The 19,179-nt window shown below is 38.4% G+C and overlaps 1 protein-coding gene across 2 annotated transcripts in view; it reads right to left on the reverse strand.

Moving 5' to 3' along the window:
• Positions 1 to 4,796: 4,796 nt before the first annotated feature.
• The window catches only part of EXOC2 (exocyst complex component 2), a 244,976-nt gene continuing 230,593 nt past the window's right edge, over positions 4,797 to 19,179 (reverse strand). For both annotated transcript variants that reach the window (XM_069103597.1, XM_069103598.1), the window contains 3 exons: positions 18,886 to 18,947; positions 7,896 to 7,955; positions 4,797 to 6,518 (listed from right to left, as the gene is read on the reverse strand). In XM_069103597.1, coding sequence (XP_068959698.1) covers positions 6,425 to 6,518; positions 7,896 to 7,955; positions 18,886 to 18,947 — 216 coding nt within the window. In that variant the 3' untranslated portion in view covers positions 4,797 to 6,424. The remainder of the gene's footprint in view (positions 6,519 to 7,895; positions 7,956 to 18,885; positions 18,948 to 19,179) is intronic.

The raw sequence follows: 19,179 nt of genomic DNA on the forward strand, positions 1-19,179 counted from the left end.
TGGATAGCCTGAGTATTTTATTAGTATACATGAAATATTAAAATAACCAGAGGAGCACTCCATGCTTTGGGTAGATCTAGTACCCAAGAGGACTTGGAAGGTCACTGAGAAGGGCTACACAGGATAAGAAAGTGTGGATGGATCCTAAGCTGCACTGGTGAATCACAGATCCCTGAAAGTACTAAAGAACTCTCATTGTACTGCCGTAACTGGGAACAAGTGGTGCACGAGTCATACAGGTATAAAGACTGGGCCTGTGATTTAGTGATTTAAGAAACAGCCAGGTAAGAAACTCTGAATACAGGTTAGCACCATATCTGTGTCTTAGAGAATAGCCTATAGCAGAAGTGTTAAATTCATGGAAGGTCTGTGCAGCCAGTCAAAACAACGGAGTGCTGCCCTAACCATAGTAAAATGTAATTGAGAATGTGTAACAAAATAAATAAAACAGAGATAATGTTAATTTATAGCTTTCTCAGTTAATATGTGCCAGTCAGGGATCTGTTTCTATTTGAGCCTGATACAACTTGCCTAGAGTGCTTAGAGGTTTGACTTTTGCCCAGCATCATATACCAATATGTGTCGAAGGTAGGACTTGAACCCTTTTCCAAGACCAGCTCTTTCCATTATGCCATGTGTGAAATATGTGTGAAACAGTTCACAAAAAAGCTGTGTAAATCAGCTATTTTTACATAATTGAGATAAGCATTTCTAGGATCACCTGGGGAGTGGGGGGGTCAATAAGCAGGAAGCTACTTGAAACTCCTCCAAATCCATAAACTGAGATGTATTTCAGAACCCAACCTGTGAGTGCAGGGGGTGCCTATGGGCCCAGGTGATTCTGGGAACCATCTAACAGATGGTCTTTGTCCAAGGTGTTGGTGGACAGGACAGAGTGCAATTAATTAACTGATTAGGCAGGTAACCCCTTTTCTTCTACAGTGGAAGTTGATATTTTTCACTGACAATAGATTGGATAAGGAAGTCTCTGTCCCAATTGGAAGCTGGTGGGAGAAGTAGGAATCCATTTCTCTAGTCAGGTAAGAAACAGGAAGGCAACTCTGAGGGCAGGGAGGGAAGATTGGATGGGTGGATCAGCACCTCTGCTTTCTTTTACAAGTATAAGGGCTTACCTTACCTAAAAAATGTAAACACAGTTTTAAGGAAATAATACACCTAAGAAGCCTTGAAGCCATTTGCTCACACGTTAGTGTGAATTAATTTTCTCAGTGCACTTTCCTAACATTCAGCTGAGATGCATCGAAGAGAATGAGAAGGTAGTATCTAAGTAAGGAGGAACAAGACATATTTTGGAGAATGGGGTACCACCAGTACAGGAGAGGGTGTCAATGTGGGACTTTGGTCAGGATGACGACACTGGAAAAAGGTAGGGGCAGTGGAGAAGTTCTGTGGAGACATGGGCTAGGAGATGGACTTAGAAAGAGAAGCACGAAGGAAAAACTTGGAAGAGAGTCAAGGAAAGAAGGTACAAAGGGAGCCCAAAAAAGGAGGTACCATATTGTGTGCCAGAAACAGGTGTACTTCATGATGTATATAGCTTAGCCAAAAATAAGTGTCCATTTGGACTTCCCCTTGAATATATGATTTTTGATGGACTTTCTGGGATCTTCTACAGGTGGAGTACATGCTGCATTTTCAGCCAGGTTTTTCCAGAACTAGAGGCCATTCTACTCCAGAACAACTGTCAGTCAGTAAGTCAATAAACATTTAATGAGCACCTACTATGCGCCAGGCTCTGTAGAAACAAATACAAATAAAAGATAGTCCTTGCCTTCAGGGAGCTTATAATATAGTACAGGGAAACAACACACAAAAGGAAACTGGAAGAGGAAGGGGTATGTATGCCAGGGAAGGTACCAGACATAGGGGCATGGTGGAAAGGAAGAAGTCCCAATGTAGTACAGCCAGGTGAGAAATGAGATGTTTCAAGCTGAGCTCCTTCTTTAAATGGAGGTTTTGGAGTTCATGGCTCTACCCTCATACATTCTGGTCATAATCTTTCTGCTTATCACATTTACAATGCTTCTCTGGTGAAATTTTGCTTGATAATCTGGCCACTGTGTGTAGGATGGATCAAAGGGGGACAGAAGAGAAGAGACCAATTAGGTTATTACGATAGTGCTGTTGATAGGTAACGAAACCCTGAACTCTTATGAGGATAAGGTACAGAAAGGGTACTGATTTGTACTGGTAGAGGGAGTTACTCATTTAGGAGTTATCCACACCAATGACACCACAGGTCCAGTCCCTACTGCGATGTCTCCTATCCCCACTTTTGTTTCTGCATGTCTACATATTCATTTATTCACACCTGTTACTTGTGAGCTAATGGAAACTTCTGGAAGGCAGGAAATGTGACATTATTTTCTATAATGATCAGCACCATGTTCTTCATGTTTTTTAAAAACAATGCTGGCATATTCTAAATCACTCAAAAACACTGAGTTAAACACAGTCAAAGGTCCTGGTGAGGTGTGGCTCATGGTTAAAACCCTAATGGTATGAGAAAATGTCTATTTTTATCTCTGACCATAGAGACGTCGGGCAACTACAATCTGGCCTGCCTCAGGTAAGAATTAAGATTTCTTTACATTCTATTTGATTATGTGGTACATGTTTCAAGCAGGCAGGATAGACAATCATATATATATATATATATATATATACACATACACACATACATATGTGCATGTATACATAAACACACAGAGAATGGCATAAATATCATATATAATTTACCTACTACCTGCAACACATTTGACAGTTTCATGATGTTCTTATGGACAAGATAGAGAAACATGGGTTGGAGGATAATCGGTAGATCTGAAACCAACTGAATGATCAGATCCAAAGAACCCTCATTACTAAGCTGATATCTATTAGTGTGTCACAAAGATCTGTGGCTTTTAGCATTTTTATCAGTGACATGGAAAAGGGAATAAAAAGTTTATCAACTTTGCAAATGGTGTGAAATTAGAAGGGACACAGGTTGTGTCTGTCCTTCATTTTTGAAGAGGACCATGGCATCAGGGAAATGATGACATGATTTGCAGTTTACTTTGACTTGAATGAGAGGGGCTGTGTAAGGTTACCAGCCTCACTTTCTGGACCAGAGTCATCAGGATTCAGTGGCCAGATATTCCTCAGGATGACTGGGGATGGCCCAGGATGCAATGGGAGACCTTCGACCTTTTAGGCTAAGGCCTTTTCAGGCCTTACTCACTTAGAGTGAGGTAACGCCAAGTCAGTGAACTGGCCTCTTTAAGAAGTGAGTGAAGGGATGGCCCCTTTAATGACAAAAGAAAAAAAATCAAGCCGGGAGGGGAAGACCCTCAGGATTGCTGTTCTAAAGGGGGGGGAGGGAAGGGGGGGAAGAGGAGGGGGGAGAGAGAGCGATAAAAAGAAAGGGGAGAAGGAGAGGGTGAGAGAGAGAGAAAGGGAGAGAGAGAGAGAGAGAGAGAGAAAGGAAAGAAGGAAGGAAGGAAGGAAGGAAGGAAGGAATCTAGCCAGTAAACCCCAAGTTAGCTGGGCAGCTTCTGGCCATCAAATTTAACCTTCTTTTGGAGAGGACAAGAAGACAAGCTGGGTTACCCAACTAGCCGGGTCTCCATTCAGGCAGCTCGATCTACTCACAGGTTGTTTGTCCTTCGTTTTTGAAGAGGATCATGACATCAGGGAAGGGACAACATACTACATAACTGTCTAGCTGAGAAGCGATGAGAGTCTGAATTATGCTAGTGGTGGTGTGAATGAAGAGAGAGGGACTGATGAGAGAGACGTAGAGACAGACTCATCAGGACTTAGTAACTGATTAGATGTGGGGGATGAAGGAGAAGGAAGAGTCATCAGAGATTTCTGTGGTTTTGAACCTAGATGACTGGGAAATGGTGTTATTAACAAGAATGAGGGAAGTAGGGAGGAGGAATGGGTTGAGGGGAGAAGATATTGGACATATTGATAACTGAGAGAACAGACAGAGGTTAGAAGTTAGAGATGCCTAATAGGATTTAGAGATCTGGGAGTCATCTGCATATTTGTGACACCTGGACCCATGGGAACAGATGAAATCACCTAGGGAGAGAGTGAGCAGAGAAAAGTGGATACAGCACATAGCTTTACAGACACCAAAGAAAGGGAGAGGAGAAGTGTGATAATCCAGTGAAAGAGAACAAGAAGATATGGTGAGACTTGTGAATCAGAACTTAAACCCAGGTCTTCTGATTCCAAGTCCTGTCCAAGGAGCGCTCTTAGTCCAATGTTATTCTGTTGTCCTTAGAGCGTTGCCCTATCAGGATTTCCTGTGTTAAGTTTGTTAGCCTCAGGAGGGCAGAGAACGTGCATTGCTAAGTTATTCAATGTAACATCTCAGTGAGTAGGGATATGATGATAAAGAGACAAGTCTGTGTCCAGACCTACCTAAAAAACACTAAATATTTATAATATGTGGGCATATTCCATTCTTCATTACATGGATACAGTAGTAGGACCTTCCATTCCTCAAGAGATCACTTCTCAAGTTGCCATGATCAAAAAACGTTATCCGATGATGATTAGGCCACTAGTGACGAGCCTCTTGGAACGTCCCTTATGTTTCAAGATGTATGGAAGCTTTTTTTGGGGGGAGGGGCTAGTAGGATCTATGGGAGCTCTTGCTCCAACAGCATAACCTTTAAGAACCCACATTTACTTCTATGTCATGATGAGGTACTGAAGTATCTTTTAGTAAGGTGTAGACATGCAGAAAGAAATTTAGAAAGAAAAAATTAAATACAATCTTATATTGAAGATAGTTTTAATAGGTTCAATGAACTGTACCAGTCTATTAAAATAACAGAAACATCTAGGATTGCATTTTTGTTATTTAATTCATAGCCACAGTAGGTACATACAAAGACAAGTGAAAATGTTCCCTATAATTGCTTAATATACCTTAAAAGCCACATTTCTAAAGGATCAAACTTTTACTTCCAGTTATTACAGCTGTTTTCCTGCAAATACCAAATGAACAAATACAATGGCATTTACCTGTTTCATATAATTAATAATGTATATATGGGCAATTGGGCTTTAAATCTACTTGTACTAGTTAAGACATGGATAATGTTTAGCACTTAAAAAAAATTTCTGCAGCTTCTATTGGGATTTTTGAAAATCTTGACAAATTGACTACAAATAGAAGACCACTGAAATATTCTGAAGTGAGTTTTAAGATGAAGTTAGGCCAGAGCTTACTCAGAATTAGTTTGTCACTTCTCTGGGTCACTGTGACCTTTTTCCTGTAATCTCTTAAATCAGCCCTGAATGTGGGACAACTGGTACAAATGATTATCCACAACTCTTACCATTCTGAAACTGATGAATTTACTTTGAGTCCACAGAAACCCAGTGTGCCAAGGCAGCACTCCACTGGCTGCTGAGGGTGAGATAGTGCAAGGGATCAGTGGTGTGGCAAAAAATGAAATGAACTGCTGCAGGAAAAAGGAACAGAGAACACAAGTAAAAGACAGTAGCAGTAGCTTTTGCCCTCTGTCATATGGGTTCTTCTGTGTTCTTTAGGAAAGGGGCAATTTTCAATAACAATGAAGAGAGTAAAGGTTACCAAGGACATCCCTAAAGGTAATAAGGTGCCAGGTACTTGGCCACTGAGATTTAATCAGCTATTAATTAATTAAGGTCCTCAGGGACTAGGCACACACACATAATTCAATTTTAGAGTTAAGTCAGAAAGAGAAAGTGACACTGATGAAATGTTAGTCTTTAGTACTATGAAAAAGAAAAACCAGACAACAAAATGTTAATTATATTCATGGGTATTTTGGACTACATACAATGATATGAAATATATTCAAAATGTGACAATTTTTATGCAGCCTACAATCTCTGCTAACACATACTTGAATTATATTGTAGGGCCATCTGTATGAAATAAAGCTTACAAGTGCAGCTGGGTAGCTTAGGACGATTGAATACTTTTAAGTGTCTAAATGTAACCTGCCCAATTTCTTTTCCTCTTATGAAAGTTCTGGATGCTTAAAGTTTTGTAAAGGAGACACTGAGAAATATAGAGCAAACATACAGTTCATTTCATTTAAAGAGTACACTCACTAAAAAGAGAATTCATCCAACATTCTCTATCCAACACATGGCTAGGAAAAATCTATTTTGAAAAGGTATTTTTAACATTTTGATGGGATCCAAACCAACAGAGATGACTAAGCAAACACTACTTGGGCATTTCAAATGATTCCTTTTGTTTCAAAGGCTAACACATGCCAGGTTCTCACTAAGCTGCCAATCAGAAAAAAGCCCAGCCGTCCAAAAGCTTGAACACCGAGTATCTTAACAGCATTTAAAGAGAAGGTCTTGCCCTTTGGCCTTCACTTGGCTATTCTTTGACGTGTATCTATGTTTTCAACATAGGGGAGGGAGAAGCTTGGAAACAGGTGAGCTGCAAGTGCATCCTGCTTTTAAACTTGTTCAGGAGCTCTTCCAGTAACCTAAAAGTGAGGAGAGAGGCTTCAAAATCAGACAGAAGGGAGACTGCTTAATAGCACAAGAAAAAATTTCAATGAAACCAGTTGCACTGCTTTGGTTTGTGTTATTTTTTGGAAAGGTAAATGAAAAGTTTATTACAGACTGCTTAGTAAAGCCGATGAAAACATTCAACAGGGGCAAATCTATCGCCCCCAGATTGTTTCCTTCTAGAACCAGTGCTTTAACATTTTGCTCATTCTTTCTGAAGACACATGTGGTGGAGCAAAATGAATCAGAATAGAAAACTATGTGCCAGGATAGTAAAGTTTTAGTATAACTTCTATCAGTAACTGTATAACTTTAGGCAAACCATTTATGGTGTGATAAGGAAGCAAACATTTATGTTTCTGTGGCTTCAGCTGTGGAAGTAACCTGGACAATTAAGAGAGTCACCTGTTCTAGGTCCTCTCCTGGGTCAGAAGAGTTCAAGTTCAGTTTGAGAGAATTAATATTATCTTGACAAAATTTGTGAAGTTTTGTGTTGATTAAAATATCATCACAAAAAAGAGCAAAAGCCTGCTCTTCCTCAATACCTTATTTTCCACTTATATTTTTCTTAAGTATATATTTTTGGAGGATAAATATGACAGCATTCTGCTTCTGAAAAGAAGCAGTTATTTTAGAGGGCACAAAATGTGCTGTGATTTGCCACCTGTCTTTAATACTGACACTTACCTACATTTGGCTGTGCTGTTGACATTTGGATGAATTAAAAATAACCAATGCTCTTTTCTTCTCAATGTAAAGGATAATTTAAATTAATGATCTGCCCATAGAGTGACAAAACTCAAAGAGCTCTATATTTTATAGTGACGTTCCATTCTGCATTTATCTAGATGCAATCTTCTTAAAAACAGAACCAGATAATACAGTCTTATGGTGTAAGCTTATAGACTTCCCAGTACTGTCCCTTAAAATAGAAAATAGCTAATTTCAAAATCCTCCCCCCAAGCATAATAGAAAAGTGCTATTGTATTCTGAAATCAGATACAAGCCTCATATAAATTTAAGATGAAACACAATCTTTAAAAATCTCACAATCAATAAGCATTTATTAAGTGCCTACTATTTGACAGGCATTGTGCTAGCAATCGCTCTAGACATTTTTCATTTATATTTAATGACAACTGACAATCTGATATATAATATAGCAATTACTTATAGGAATATTACTCTCAACAGACAGAATGGGTCTGTAACATTTGGCAATTACAAATTGTTCCACCACAACTCAAACCACTAATGTGGGATCTGCCTGCAATAAAAACGATTATAACACTCAACGCTCTTGGCTCATGAGGACAGCTTTATTAAAAACAAGACCAAAACAGAAAACTCACTTTTTATCTGCTCCACTTGAGAGCTGAGGCAGGGCTTCCAAAGCTTGTTTAAAACTAGATCTGAAGTATAAGAATTAACAACATTTAATCCAAAGTACTTTTACATTGCTTTGAACAGACTAGAATAATGTATGTACGTTTTCAGGAACATCTTGATAATAAAGAATTGCAAAGCTGTTGACATACAAATGGGAATGTTACCAAAGTAAAACTGAGGCCAGATCACCCAGAATGAAAACGAAGAACTGCTGATGCCTTGGAGAAGTAAGCTCAGAAAACCTGAATCAGGAAATGAAATCCAACTAGAAAAGATATAAGGTAAAAGAGAATTAAAGAACACATAACAGGAAAAAGAATAAAGGGAAAAGCTTTGCTAGAGAGGAAGGAAAACTCAGGACAAATGAAGGCTAACAAGACAGAGATATTTAGTGCCTATTAAAACCTAGAGCTTCATAAAAAATAATTTACAATGAACAGAGAAATTGGGAGGTGGGAAACTAAAAGCTGAATTAGGGGAAAACCTCAAGAATGACAATTCAAATAGGCTAGAAAAGTACTAGTCAAATTTACAGGGTGTCATTTGTATTTTAGAATCTGTAAAGCTTATGTACAGGGCCACAAGTTGATAACTCATTGACAATTTGTGGAGGCCTGGGGAGACATGAGAACACTAGGCAAAAACCAAAATAATAATCATATTTGAAAAAGGTTCTTTATCAAGTCCTTACTCGAGAGCCTCATCATTATGTAGTGGTGACCTCGGGTTATCAAAAACTATTGAGCTGGCAGAGCCATGATGGTAGATTAGAGGCAGCAACCAAACTGAATTCTCCCCTCCAAACAATTTGAAAATAATGCTTCAAATAACATTTTGGAGCAGCAGAGTCAACAAAAGGTCAGGCCTAAGACAACTTAGGAGGTGGGCGTCAGGAGAGGTCTGTGACACCAGGGTGAGAGCTGGCATGGAGTGAGTATAGCGGCAGCAACGTGATAGGCCTTGGATATGGCTGCGACAGGGGCAGTAGCAGTAGCAGCTTCAGGAGGTCTCAGTCAAGAGACACTTGAAATGGAAAGGCATACACAGAGTTAAAATAAGGGGCTGAAACAGGATCTACTATGCTTCAGCTTAAGTAAAAAAGGCAGGGGTAGCTATGATGATCTCAGACAAAGCAATAGGAAAAGTAAACTTCATTAAAAGAGAAAATCAGGTAAACTACATTTTGTTAAAAGGTACAATAGACAATAACAAAAATTTTTACAGTAAGTTTCTCTGACAAAAGTTCCATTCTTCAAATATATAAGGGAACTGAGTAAAATGTATAAAAATAAGATCCAACTGATAAACAGTCAAAGGATGTTTATCAGAAGTAGAGATCAAAGCTATTTATAATCACGTGAAAAAATGCTCTAAATCACTATTGATTGGAGAAATGCAAATGAGAACAACTCTGAGGTACCACCTCACACCTATCAGATTGGCTAATGACAGAAAAGAAAAATGACAAATGTTGGAGGGGATGTGGAAAAATTGGCACACTAATGCACTATTGGTAGAGTTGTGAAGCAGTACAATCATTCTGAAGAACAATTTGGAACTATGCATACCTGTTGACCCAGCAATACCCCTACTGGGTCTGTACCCCAAAGAGATCAAAGGAAACGGATCTTTTTACAAAAATATGTATAGCATCTCTTTTTGTAGTAGTAAAGGACTGGAAATTGAGGGGATGCTCATCAATTGGGAAATGGATATATAAGTTATGGCATATGATTGTGATGGATTGCTAATGTACTATAAGAAATGATGAAGGAGATGATTTCAGAAAAACATGGGAAAACCTATATGAACTGATACAAAGCAAAGTGAGTAGAACCAGGAGATCATTGTACACAGTTACATGAATACTGTAATGATGATCAACTGTGAAATATTTAGCTGCTCTAATCAACACAATGATCCAAGACAATTCCAAAAGACTCATGATGAAAAAATGTTATCCACCTACAGAGAGAAGTGATGAACTCTGAGTGCCAAATGATGAACAATTTTGTCACTTTCTTTTTCTTTTCTTGCAATGTAGGTAATATGGAAATATGTTTTGCATGGTTTTGCATATATAATTGACATATTGCTTGCCTTCTCAGTGGGTGAGGGAGAGGTAGGAGGGAGAAAATTTGGAAATCAACATTTTGACCCCCCCCAAACCAAATAAATAATAAATTATCACAACAAAAAACAAAACAAAACCCCAAAGTTTACTGGGCCAACTAAGCTCTGGCAGGACCCACTGAACTTCAGCTATAGCAATTTCTAAAAACTCTCTAGTCTGAGGCAGAGGAATTCTAAGCTGGACTGGTGGTAGGAGAAAAAGGAGCAAATCATAGGAGCAAAATCAGAGATCCTTGAACTACTGAAGAAATACTGGAAAACATGAAAAAGAATGAGCCCAAAAATGGGACCTTTAACTTCTATTAACCTGTCTCAGCTTCAGTTTCCTCATCTCTAAAATGAGAATAAGACATGCAGCAGTTACCTCCAAGGTTATTATGAGGATAAAATGAGAAAATGAATGTAAAATACTTTGTAAAACCTGTTTTATATATTACATATATGTCTGTCTGTCTGTCTATCCACCTATCTATCTATCTATCTATCTATCTATCTATCTATCTATCTATCTATCTATCTACCTACCTACCTACCTGTTGTCATCATCATCATCATCGTCATCATCAGATAGAGACAGTCCTGAGACATGTCTCTATACTGCTAGTATTCAATGTTCAATGGACTTTTGTGCAAGTGACTAAGACAAATGCTTAATGTAGGTTAAGCATTAAGCCCCTATAGGCTCACTAAAAACACCCTCTCTATGACTCTAGAAACAGAAAAGATAAAAAGGATGACATATGGCATTTCACCCTGTTCCTACATAATTCTGTTTTCATATATTTGGTCACTATGTTTTGAAATTATTGTTACAAGTAACAAAATACTAGGAAAAAGGAAAGCATTTTGAGAATAGAATTACTCTGTATAGCTTCCTACAGAACAAATTAGAACTCATCCCCTTTTGAATGAATAAAAAAGCACTAGTGCTTACTAAGTGAAAGGCACTCAGTGAATGAGAGGAAAGGAGAAATGTAATTTATCTTAACCTACCTCAGAATGGCTTATTCAGGAGCCTTATCAATAAAGCCAGGGAAATATATTTTATACTACTGTTTCTTAAAATGAGGATGGAGATAAGGAAACCAAATCTTTTTAGAGGAATGGAAAATTTTAAGTAGTCACTGGAGTTGAAGCTAGAGGATTATTTGGTAGCAGGGACGCCATCCTTATTAGCACAGCCACCTCACCAAGGAATATTACCACTGCTCCTTTTTTCTAGTCTATGGTACACACTTTTATTCCTTTGCTCTCCTTGTCAACAAGACTCTTTCTGTTTCCTGCACTCTTCTTCCTACTGGTCTTTCTTTAAATGAAACAAAGAAAAATTGGCGACACTCTTCAGTGACACGGAAATTCTGTCACACTAAACTTTTTGCTTAAAAAGTGAGGCAGGACATGGAATCATAAGCTCATAGAGAAAACAATAATGAATCTAGATAGAGATGGAAGGGAACTCAGAGGCCATCTAGTCCAACCTGCTCATTTTATAGATGATAAAACTGAGCTTGGGTGCACTTCTCTAGGGTCATATGACTCCAGGGAAAATGAATTTAAAAATTGAAGTCTTATCTTTTACGTAGACTCATGAATGGATTATGGGTCAGTGAGGAGTCTTCCAGCTAGGCTACATAACAAGTAATCTGCAGGGCTACAACGTGCCTAGGGTTTCAAATTTCCTTAAGTAACTTAAATGGTGAGAGCTATCCCCTGGGCTCATCACATCAGGCAGAGGTGATCAGAAGGAAGGAATTGAGGTGGGGAAATGACCGGCTCCTTCAAATATAGAATTAGAACTCAAAGTGGCTGGTGAAATGGAGAAGTGGTTAGGAAGACAAATGCAAAACACCCCAGGGGAGTAAAAGCAAACAACACAAATACAGAGCAGGGTTGCCTACTTAGGTGACAACACCACAGGAAAGAACCTTGGGGGCCTACTGAAGAACAAGTTCAGGAAAGTCTGTTGAAGGAGGCAGTGATGGAAGAGAGGTCACATTATAAATGGGCAAGACTCATCCCTTCATGCTTAATACCAGACAGACTCTAATAGTGGTCGATTCTGTCCTTTCAGAAAGCAGAATCAGGAGCAAAGTCATAGGCAGATATTGGCTCAGTATATAAAGAACTCCCTAATCAAGAGAGTCATCTAAGAATAGCTAACCTTCTGTAAATTTACACAGGCCTTTGTAGGAACTGCTTTAACTGACATGCTGTTACATTCCATGAGGTAGGTGGTGCAATCATTTGAATTCTGATTTTAGAGATGAAGAAAACTTGTTCCATCTCCCAAAGTTGGTAAATGTAGGACTGGAAAGTGTTGCCCAGGAAGTTCAGTGGAAGAAGAACATGTCTTATCACTGCAGGTATTCAAGAACAGCTGGATAATCACTCATCCACATTACAGAGAAGAGCCACCTCTTGGGTTGTGGGTTAGATGATGATATGATGATTCCAGGCTGGCCATGAGTAAGCAGTAAATACTACAGTTAAAAACAGAAGCACCATGCAGGCTGGTCTTGAGCTTTATAACCACATGGAATAGGCAATACTCATCCCTTCATTCTTAATACCAGATAGACTCTAATACTGGTCAATTCTGCTTCAGATGGAAGCTATAAAGATGTCCCAGGAAAGGCTAAGATACATTTTAATAAAGATGTTTGGGAGAAAATAGTTCTTTTAGGGGTCAACCTCTTTCTCTTTCTTTCTCTACCCCATTTCTCCCTCTTATCTTCCTCCCTCAAAGCTAGGATTAAAGGAAATGTTCTCAAAATTACATCAAGGGTCCATGTTAGATGTAAGGTAGGAGAAATTCCTAAGAGCTTTTGAATATTGGAAGAGATTATTTAGTCAGTCAGAAGAACCATGATGTGGAAAAAGCATTATTCAGGAAGTCAAGTATATCTAGGCTCTAGACCAAGCTCTGATATTAACTAGTTGTAATCTTGGGCAAATCACTTAATTGATTTTTCTAGGACTGTTTCCCCTCCTGTAAAAAAAGGTTTCATTAGATTATCTCTAAGGTTCTCTACTACTTCATAATTTTATGAATTTCCCTTTTTTGAAAACTTAAAAAAGGACTAATTTGCACATATTTGGAGACACATTAAAAGTGGGCCTGCATAAAGGCATCTTTCTTTGTGTCTATTCTGGATCAACTATGAATCAGATCATCAATCAAAAGGATCACAGAATTAGAGTTGGAAGGGACCTTAGAGAGTGAACAAAATCTCTTCATTTCACTGTGAGAAAGCCGAGAAGTTCAGCGAATTGTTCAGGTTACGAGTTATCAGAGACCAGAGATGAGCTCAGGTTTTTCTTGGCACAAGTCTAGCACCTTACCCATTACACCATATTGTCGCTACATTTTACAGATAAAGAATCTAAGACAGAGAGAAGTTAAGTGATCTGACCAGGGTCACATGGAGCAAGCATCTGAGGCAGGATCTGAACTCAGGTTTTTCTGACTCCAGGATCAGTATTCAATCCTAAGATATCTACGGTGACTGAAAATTCTTACTGTTGAAAAAGGATCAACTAAGACAATTAAAAGTATAAAAGCTATTAAATGAAGCATATGTGCTATGATGTAAATGAAATTTTTTTTGGGGGAAATTATGATCAAACAATAAAAAAATCAATAAAGGTCATAATCCTCTCAAGAATGATACTCAGAGCAGCTAATAGCTATAGGCAGATGTAATATAGGCAAACAACTGTGGAAACCAGATAGGCAAATGTGTGTAGTCACACCGAGTATCCATATACACATCAAGTAAACATTGGGTTTCTTTAGGCAGTATGGTATAAGGGAGAGTGGTCCAAACTTGCAATTCAGAAACCTGAGTTCAAATCCTTGGTGTATCAGCTACTTGAAAATGATTAAATCACTAGGCTTTAGGTTGGTCATCTGTAAAATGAGCATGGTGCTATTCATATTACTAATCAAACAGGAGGGTTGTGGAAAAAAAAATCATTTTGCAACTGTAATGTCCTATTACAGGTTTTGGCTGTAATGTGATTGCTTTCTCTGTCATGTCTTTCTTTTTATTTTTATCCCCAGGGCTTAGCACAGTGCCCAACACATACTAAGTGCTTAACAAATGATTGTTGATAACGACTCATTTATTCATTTTCAGAGAAATATTATGGGTCAGAAATTTAGTTCAGGCAAGCAGATAAAACACAACATCTTAGACAATTAATCTGGAAGATTAAAACATATTTTCACATATACAACATAATATAAATATATTAACAGTTATCATGGCCTTATAATCTTTCTTCATATAGTGGTTATAATGAATGGGCATATTATCATTGAAAAACCTTGTAAGTCAAAAAAATTATATTAAGAGTAGTTGGGGAAAGTTTCTTTTTTTAATAGTCTTTTTTTGGGGGGGGTGGCGTATCTATCTATCTATCTATCTATCTATCTATCTAATCTATCTTTAGTTTTTAACATTCATTTCCACAAGATTTTGAGTTACAATTTTTTCTCCCCATTTTCCCTCTACCCCACCCCAAAATAGCAAGCCTACCGAATACCCCTTTCCCCAGTCTGTTCTCTCTTGTATCCTCCCCTAACTTTGTATCACACCCCTAACTTTCTAGTAGGGCAAGATGGATTTCTATACCCCAGTGCCTGCATATCTTACTTCCCAGTTGCATGTAAAAAATATATATATATATATATATATTTTTAAACATTTGTTTTTAAAACTTTGAGTTCCAGATTTTTTCCATTCTTCTCTCCTCACCTGCTCCCACTGGGAAGATAAGCAATTCAATATAAATTGTACATGTGTAGTTTCCATAGTAGTTATACTGTGAAAGACAAACTATATTTCCCTCCATCCTATCCAACCCCCCACTTAATTATATTTTCTCCTTTGACCCTATTCCTTTTAAAAAATGTTTGCTTCTAACTACCTTCTCCCCCAATCTGCCCTCCCTTCTATCATACCCCCTCTTATCCCCTACCCCCCTATTTTCCTATAGGGTAAGATACCCAATTGAGTGTGTTTGTTATTCCCTCCTTAAGCCAAATTCAATGAGAATAAGGTTGTCCCATTCCCTTTCACCTTCCTGTTCTTCCCCCTACATTGTAACAGTTTTCTCTTGCCTCTTTTATATGAGATAATTTACCCTAATCTATCTCTCCCTTTCTCCTTCTCCCAATATATTCCTCTCTTACCTCTTAATTTTATTTTATTTTTTGCCTTTTGAAGGGCAATTGGGGTTAAGTGACTTGCCCAAGGTCACATGGCTAGGTTTTTTTTTTTGGTGTTAAGTGTCTGAAGCTGAATTTGAACTCAGGTCCTCCTGACTCCAGGGCTGGTGCTCTATTCACTGAGCCACCTAGCTACCCCTTACTTTTATTTTTTAGATATCATCCATTCATATTCAACTCATCCTGTGCCCTCTGTCTATGTATACATGAACATATATATGCCCACACTCACATATATATTTATATACACATGCACCCTCCTATAAATACATATGTATGTATGTGTATATATATATACACACATATATATTCCCTTCAACTATCCTCATACTAAGAAAAGTCTTATGAGTTACAATTATAGTTTTTCCATGTAGAAATGTAAATAGTTCAACTTTAATAAGTTCCTTACGATTTATTTTTCCTATTTACCTTCTCATGCTTCTTGTATTTGAAAGTCAAATTTTCTGTTCAGCTCTGGTTTTTTCATCAAGAATGCTTGAAAATCCTCTATTTCATTGAATGACCATATTTTCTCCTGTAGCATTATACTCAGTTTTTCTGAATAGGTGATTCTTTGTTTTAGTCCTAGCTCCTTTGACCTCCGGAATATTATATTCCAAACCCTTCAACCCCTTAATGTAGAAGCTGCTAGGTCTTGAATTATCCTGATTGTGTTTCTACAATACTCAAACTGTTTCTTCCTGACTGCTTGCAGTCTCCTTGACCTGGGAACTCTGGAATTTGGCAATAATATTCCTAGGAGTTTTCTTTTTGGGATCTTTTTCAACAGGCAATCAGTGAATTCTTTCAATTTCTATTTTGCCCTCTGGTTCTAGAATATCAGGGCAATTTTGCTTAATAATTTCTTGAAAGATGGTGTCTAGGCTCTTTTTTTGATCATGACTTTCAGGTAGTCCAATAATTTCTAAATGATCTCTCCTGGATCTATTTTCCAGGTCAGTGGTTTTTCCAATGAAATATTTCACATTGCCTTCTATGTTTTCATTTGTTTGGATCTGTTTTATAGTATCTTGATTTCTCATAAAGTCATTAGCTTCTAATTGCTCCACTCTAATTTTGAAGATGTTATTCTCTTCAGTGACTTTTTGAAATTCCTTTTCCATCTGGCAAATTTGGCTTTTTAAGGCATTCTTCCCCTCATTGGCTTTTTGGGCTGCTTTTGCCATTTGATTTAGTCTATTTTTTAAGGTGTTATTTTCGGGTCTCCTTTAGCAGGCTGTTGACTCACTTTTCATGATTTTCTTGCATCATTCTCATTTCTCTTCCCAATTTTTCCTCCACTTCTCTTACTTGATTTTCAAAATCCTTCTTGAGCTCCTCCATGGCCTGTAATCAATTCATATTTTTCTCGGAGGTTTTTGATGCAGGAGTTCTGACTTGGCTGTCTTCCTTCTGCTCCATGCCTTGATCCTTTTTGTCCCCAAAAAAGGATTTTATGGTCTGTTTGTGCTTCCTCTGCTTGCTCCTATTGCCAGTCAATTACTTGACTTTTGAACTCTTTGCCATGGTAGAACTCTGCTTCCAGAGTGGAGAGAGCTTTGTCCCAAATCACTGGGGTTTTCGCAGCTGCTGGAGGTATTAGGAGGGTGCCCTCTCTACAGCCCCCACAAGCTCTGGCACCTGGCCACACACCCCAGGACCACTGCCCAAGACCGTGATCCAGATCTAAGCAGGTTAAGGCAAGAGTCATTACCCTCTGAATGGCCACTTGGTTTCCCTATGATCTGCAGGCCAGGAACTCCGGCGGCAGCCATGCGGCAGTGGTTGCATGGCTGGGGTGCCTCCACTGCTTCTTGGCCCTGTGGCAGGAGCCTGACTGCCAGCTTGTATGACTCCGCGCCCCCCCCCTCACCGCCCCTCTCTGTTCCAACAGCGTTCCACACTGACCTTTTACTTTGTCTTTGGTGTTTATGGGTTTAGAAGTCTGGAGACTGCTGCTGGTAATTCACTCTCCTGAAGTCTGCTCTGGCTATTGCTGGTCAGGGCTGCCTTGGGGCCAGAACTGGGTGGATCCCGTGGGCCTGAGCTCAGCTCCCAGCTTGGTGTGATGGACCCTTCCTGTCTGCCTGCCAGGCTTCCTTCAGTGGGAGGTTTGTTTCTCTCTGTCCCTTTGTGGGTTCTGTAGCTCTAAAGTTTGTTTAAAGTCATTTTTTACATGTATTAGAAGTGATTGGAGCGGGAGCTCACAACAGGTTTGTGCTTCTATTCTGCCATCTTGGTTCTGCCCCGACAAATAGATTCTTAAGAAATTTATAACTAGTACAATCCTTCTTTACAACCTGATGAATGTTTAATGTGAAGGTATTTGTAGAACCTATATTGGATTGCATGCCGCCATAGGCGAGGAGGGAAAGGAGAGGGAGGGGAAGAAAATTTGGAACTCAAAAGCTTGCGGAACTGAATGCTGCAAACTAAAAGTAAATAAATAAACTTAAAAAAAAAAAAAAGAAATTTATAACCAGGTGTGGCAGTGCAGGCTTCTAATCCCTGATCGTGAGAGGCTAAGGCTGGAAGATTACAAGTTCTGAACTATAGCAGGCCTAAAATTGATCTGGTGCTTGTACTAAATCTGGAACCCAAATGATGGGCCTTTGGAAGCAGGGATGGAGGTACCTAAGGTGTGCTGAACCAGTCCATTAGCAGTGGGATTCAATCCCTGAGTGACCTCTGTACTTAGCCTGGACAAGATAGGAAGACCTAGTCTCAAAATTCGAACAACAGCAACAAGAACAACAATATATGATTAAGCTCTTAGGTTTATCAGGCACATTAACAATCAAAAGGAAGTATTTCTGCTTTAACTGCCCTCTTTTAAAAAATGTCATATGCAGGACTGTGCTAAAACCAGCTCATTATGGCTCACAAGAGCTGATTGTTAAATTTTCAGGGTGAAAATTTATACTTCAGAAATTTTTAAGGGCTAAAAATCAGGGCTTGATTTATTGTTTTGTTGATTGTCTAGATTTAAGAAAGTGATGGAGAAAATAATAATTCAGATAAAACTTAAAAAAATGTAGTATTTCATGTGCAACAATGAAAAATAGGAAAATTTTAATCTATACAAAGAGGAAAATTTTCTGACTGCTTAGCCCTAGGGTTTAGTTTATTTACAGACAAATTCATAGTAGAAAAGGCTGACTTCTACTTTAATAGGCTAAATATGAACATAATTTTCCACTACAAAGATTTTACAGACAAACCACAAGGCTCCTCCTTTCAGATGACAGTATCTGCAGCCCATGAAAAATCCTCTAGGGTCTCTTATGAAGAAAGTTTTAGATTCATTTTCTATTTTCTCTGTTTCATGAAAGCTCTATAATGTTCTGCTACTTTAGTGGTGATTTACAAAGAATGCTCTGCTACTTTAGTGGTGATTCTAGTAATCAGGTAGAGAATATTAAAAGAAAAAAATAAACTTCTTCCCCTCAATTTTTTTGCATCAAAGAAAAATCTTTAACTACAGACCTGTAACTGAAAAAAGGTTTTCAATCGGGGCAAAACAAGTTCTACTACTCATATAACATTTCATTTTATTGATACGGAACAAGAAAATAGAGGAGTCTTACTTGCTTTCAGGTGTTAGGTAAACAGCCACAGTATCTCTCAGAGCACAGATTTCAAGCCTTGCCTAAGGACAAGATTTAGATAAAAATAGCATAAATGTGCTTCTGTCAAACATAAAGGGTGTGATGAAAAAGTGCTCTTAATCTTACAAACTAAAAGAATCAAACATCCTTTTCACACAACAGGTTCAATAGAGGATTTATTAAAGCTCCCTTCATTCTCTAATTTGTCACTCACCTAAATGGCTTAGGAATGACTGCAGACTTACAAAGCACTGATTCTTCTTATATACCCAC

The sequence above is a fragment of the Petaurus breviceps genome, unplaced genomic scaffold (genome assembly GCF_028583685.1).
Source record: "Petaurus breviceps papuanus isolate PSGF00001 unplaced genomic scaffold, PetGlider_PUasm1.0 582, whole genome shotgun sequence".
NCBI lineage: Eukaryota > Metazoa > Chordata > Mammalia > Diprotodontia > Petauridae > Petaurus > Petaurus breviceps.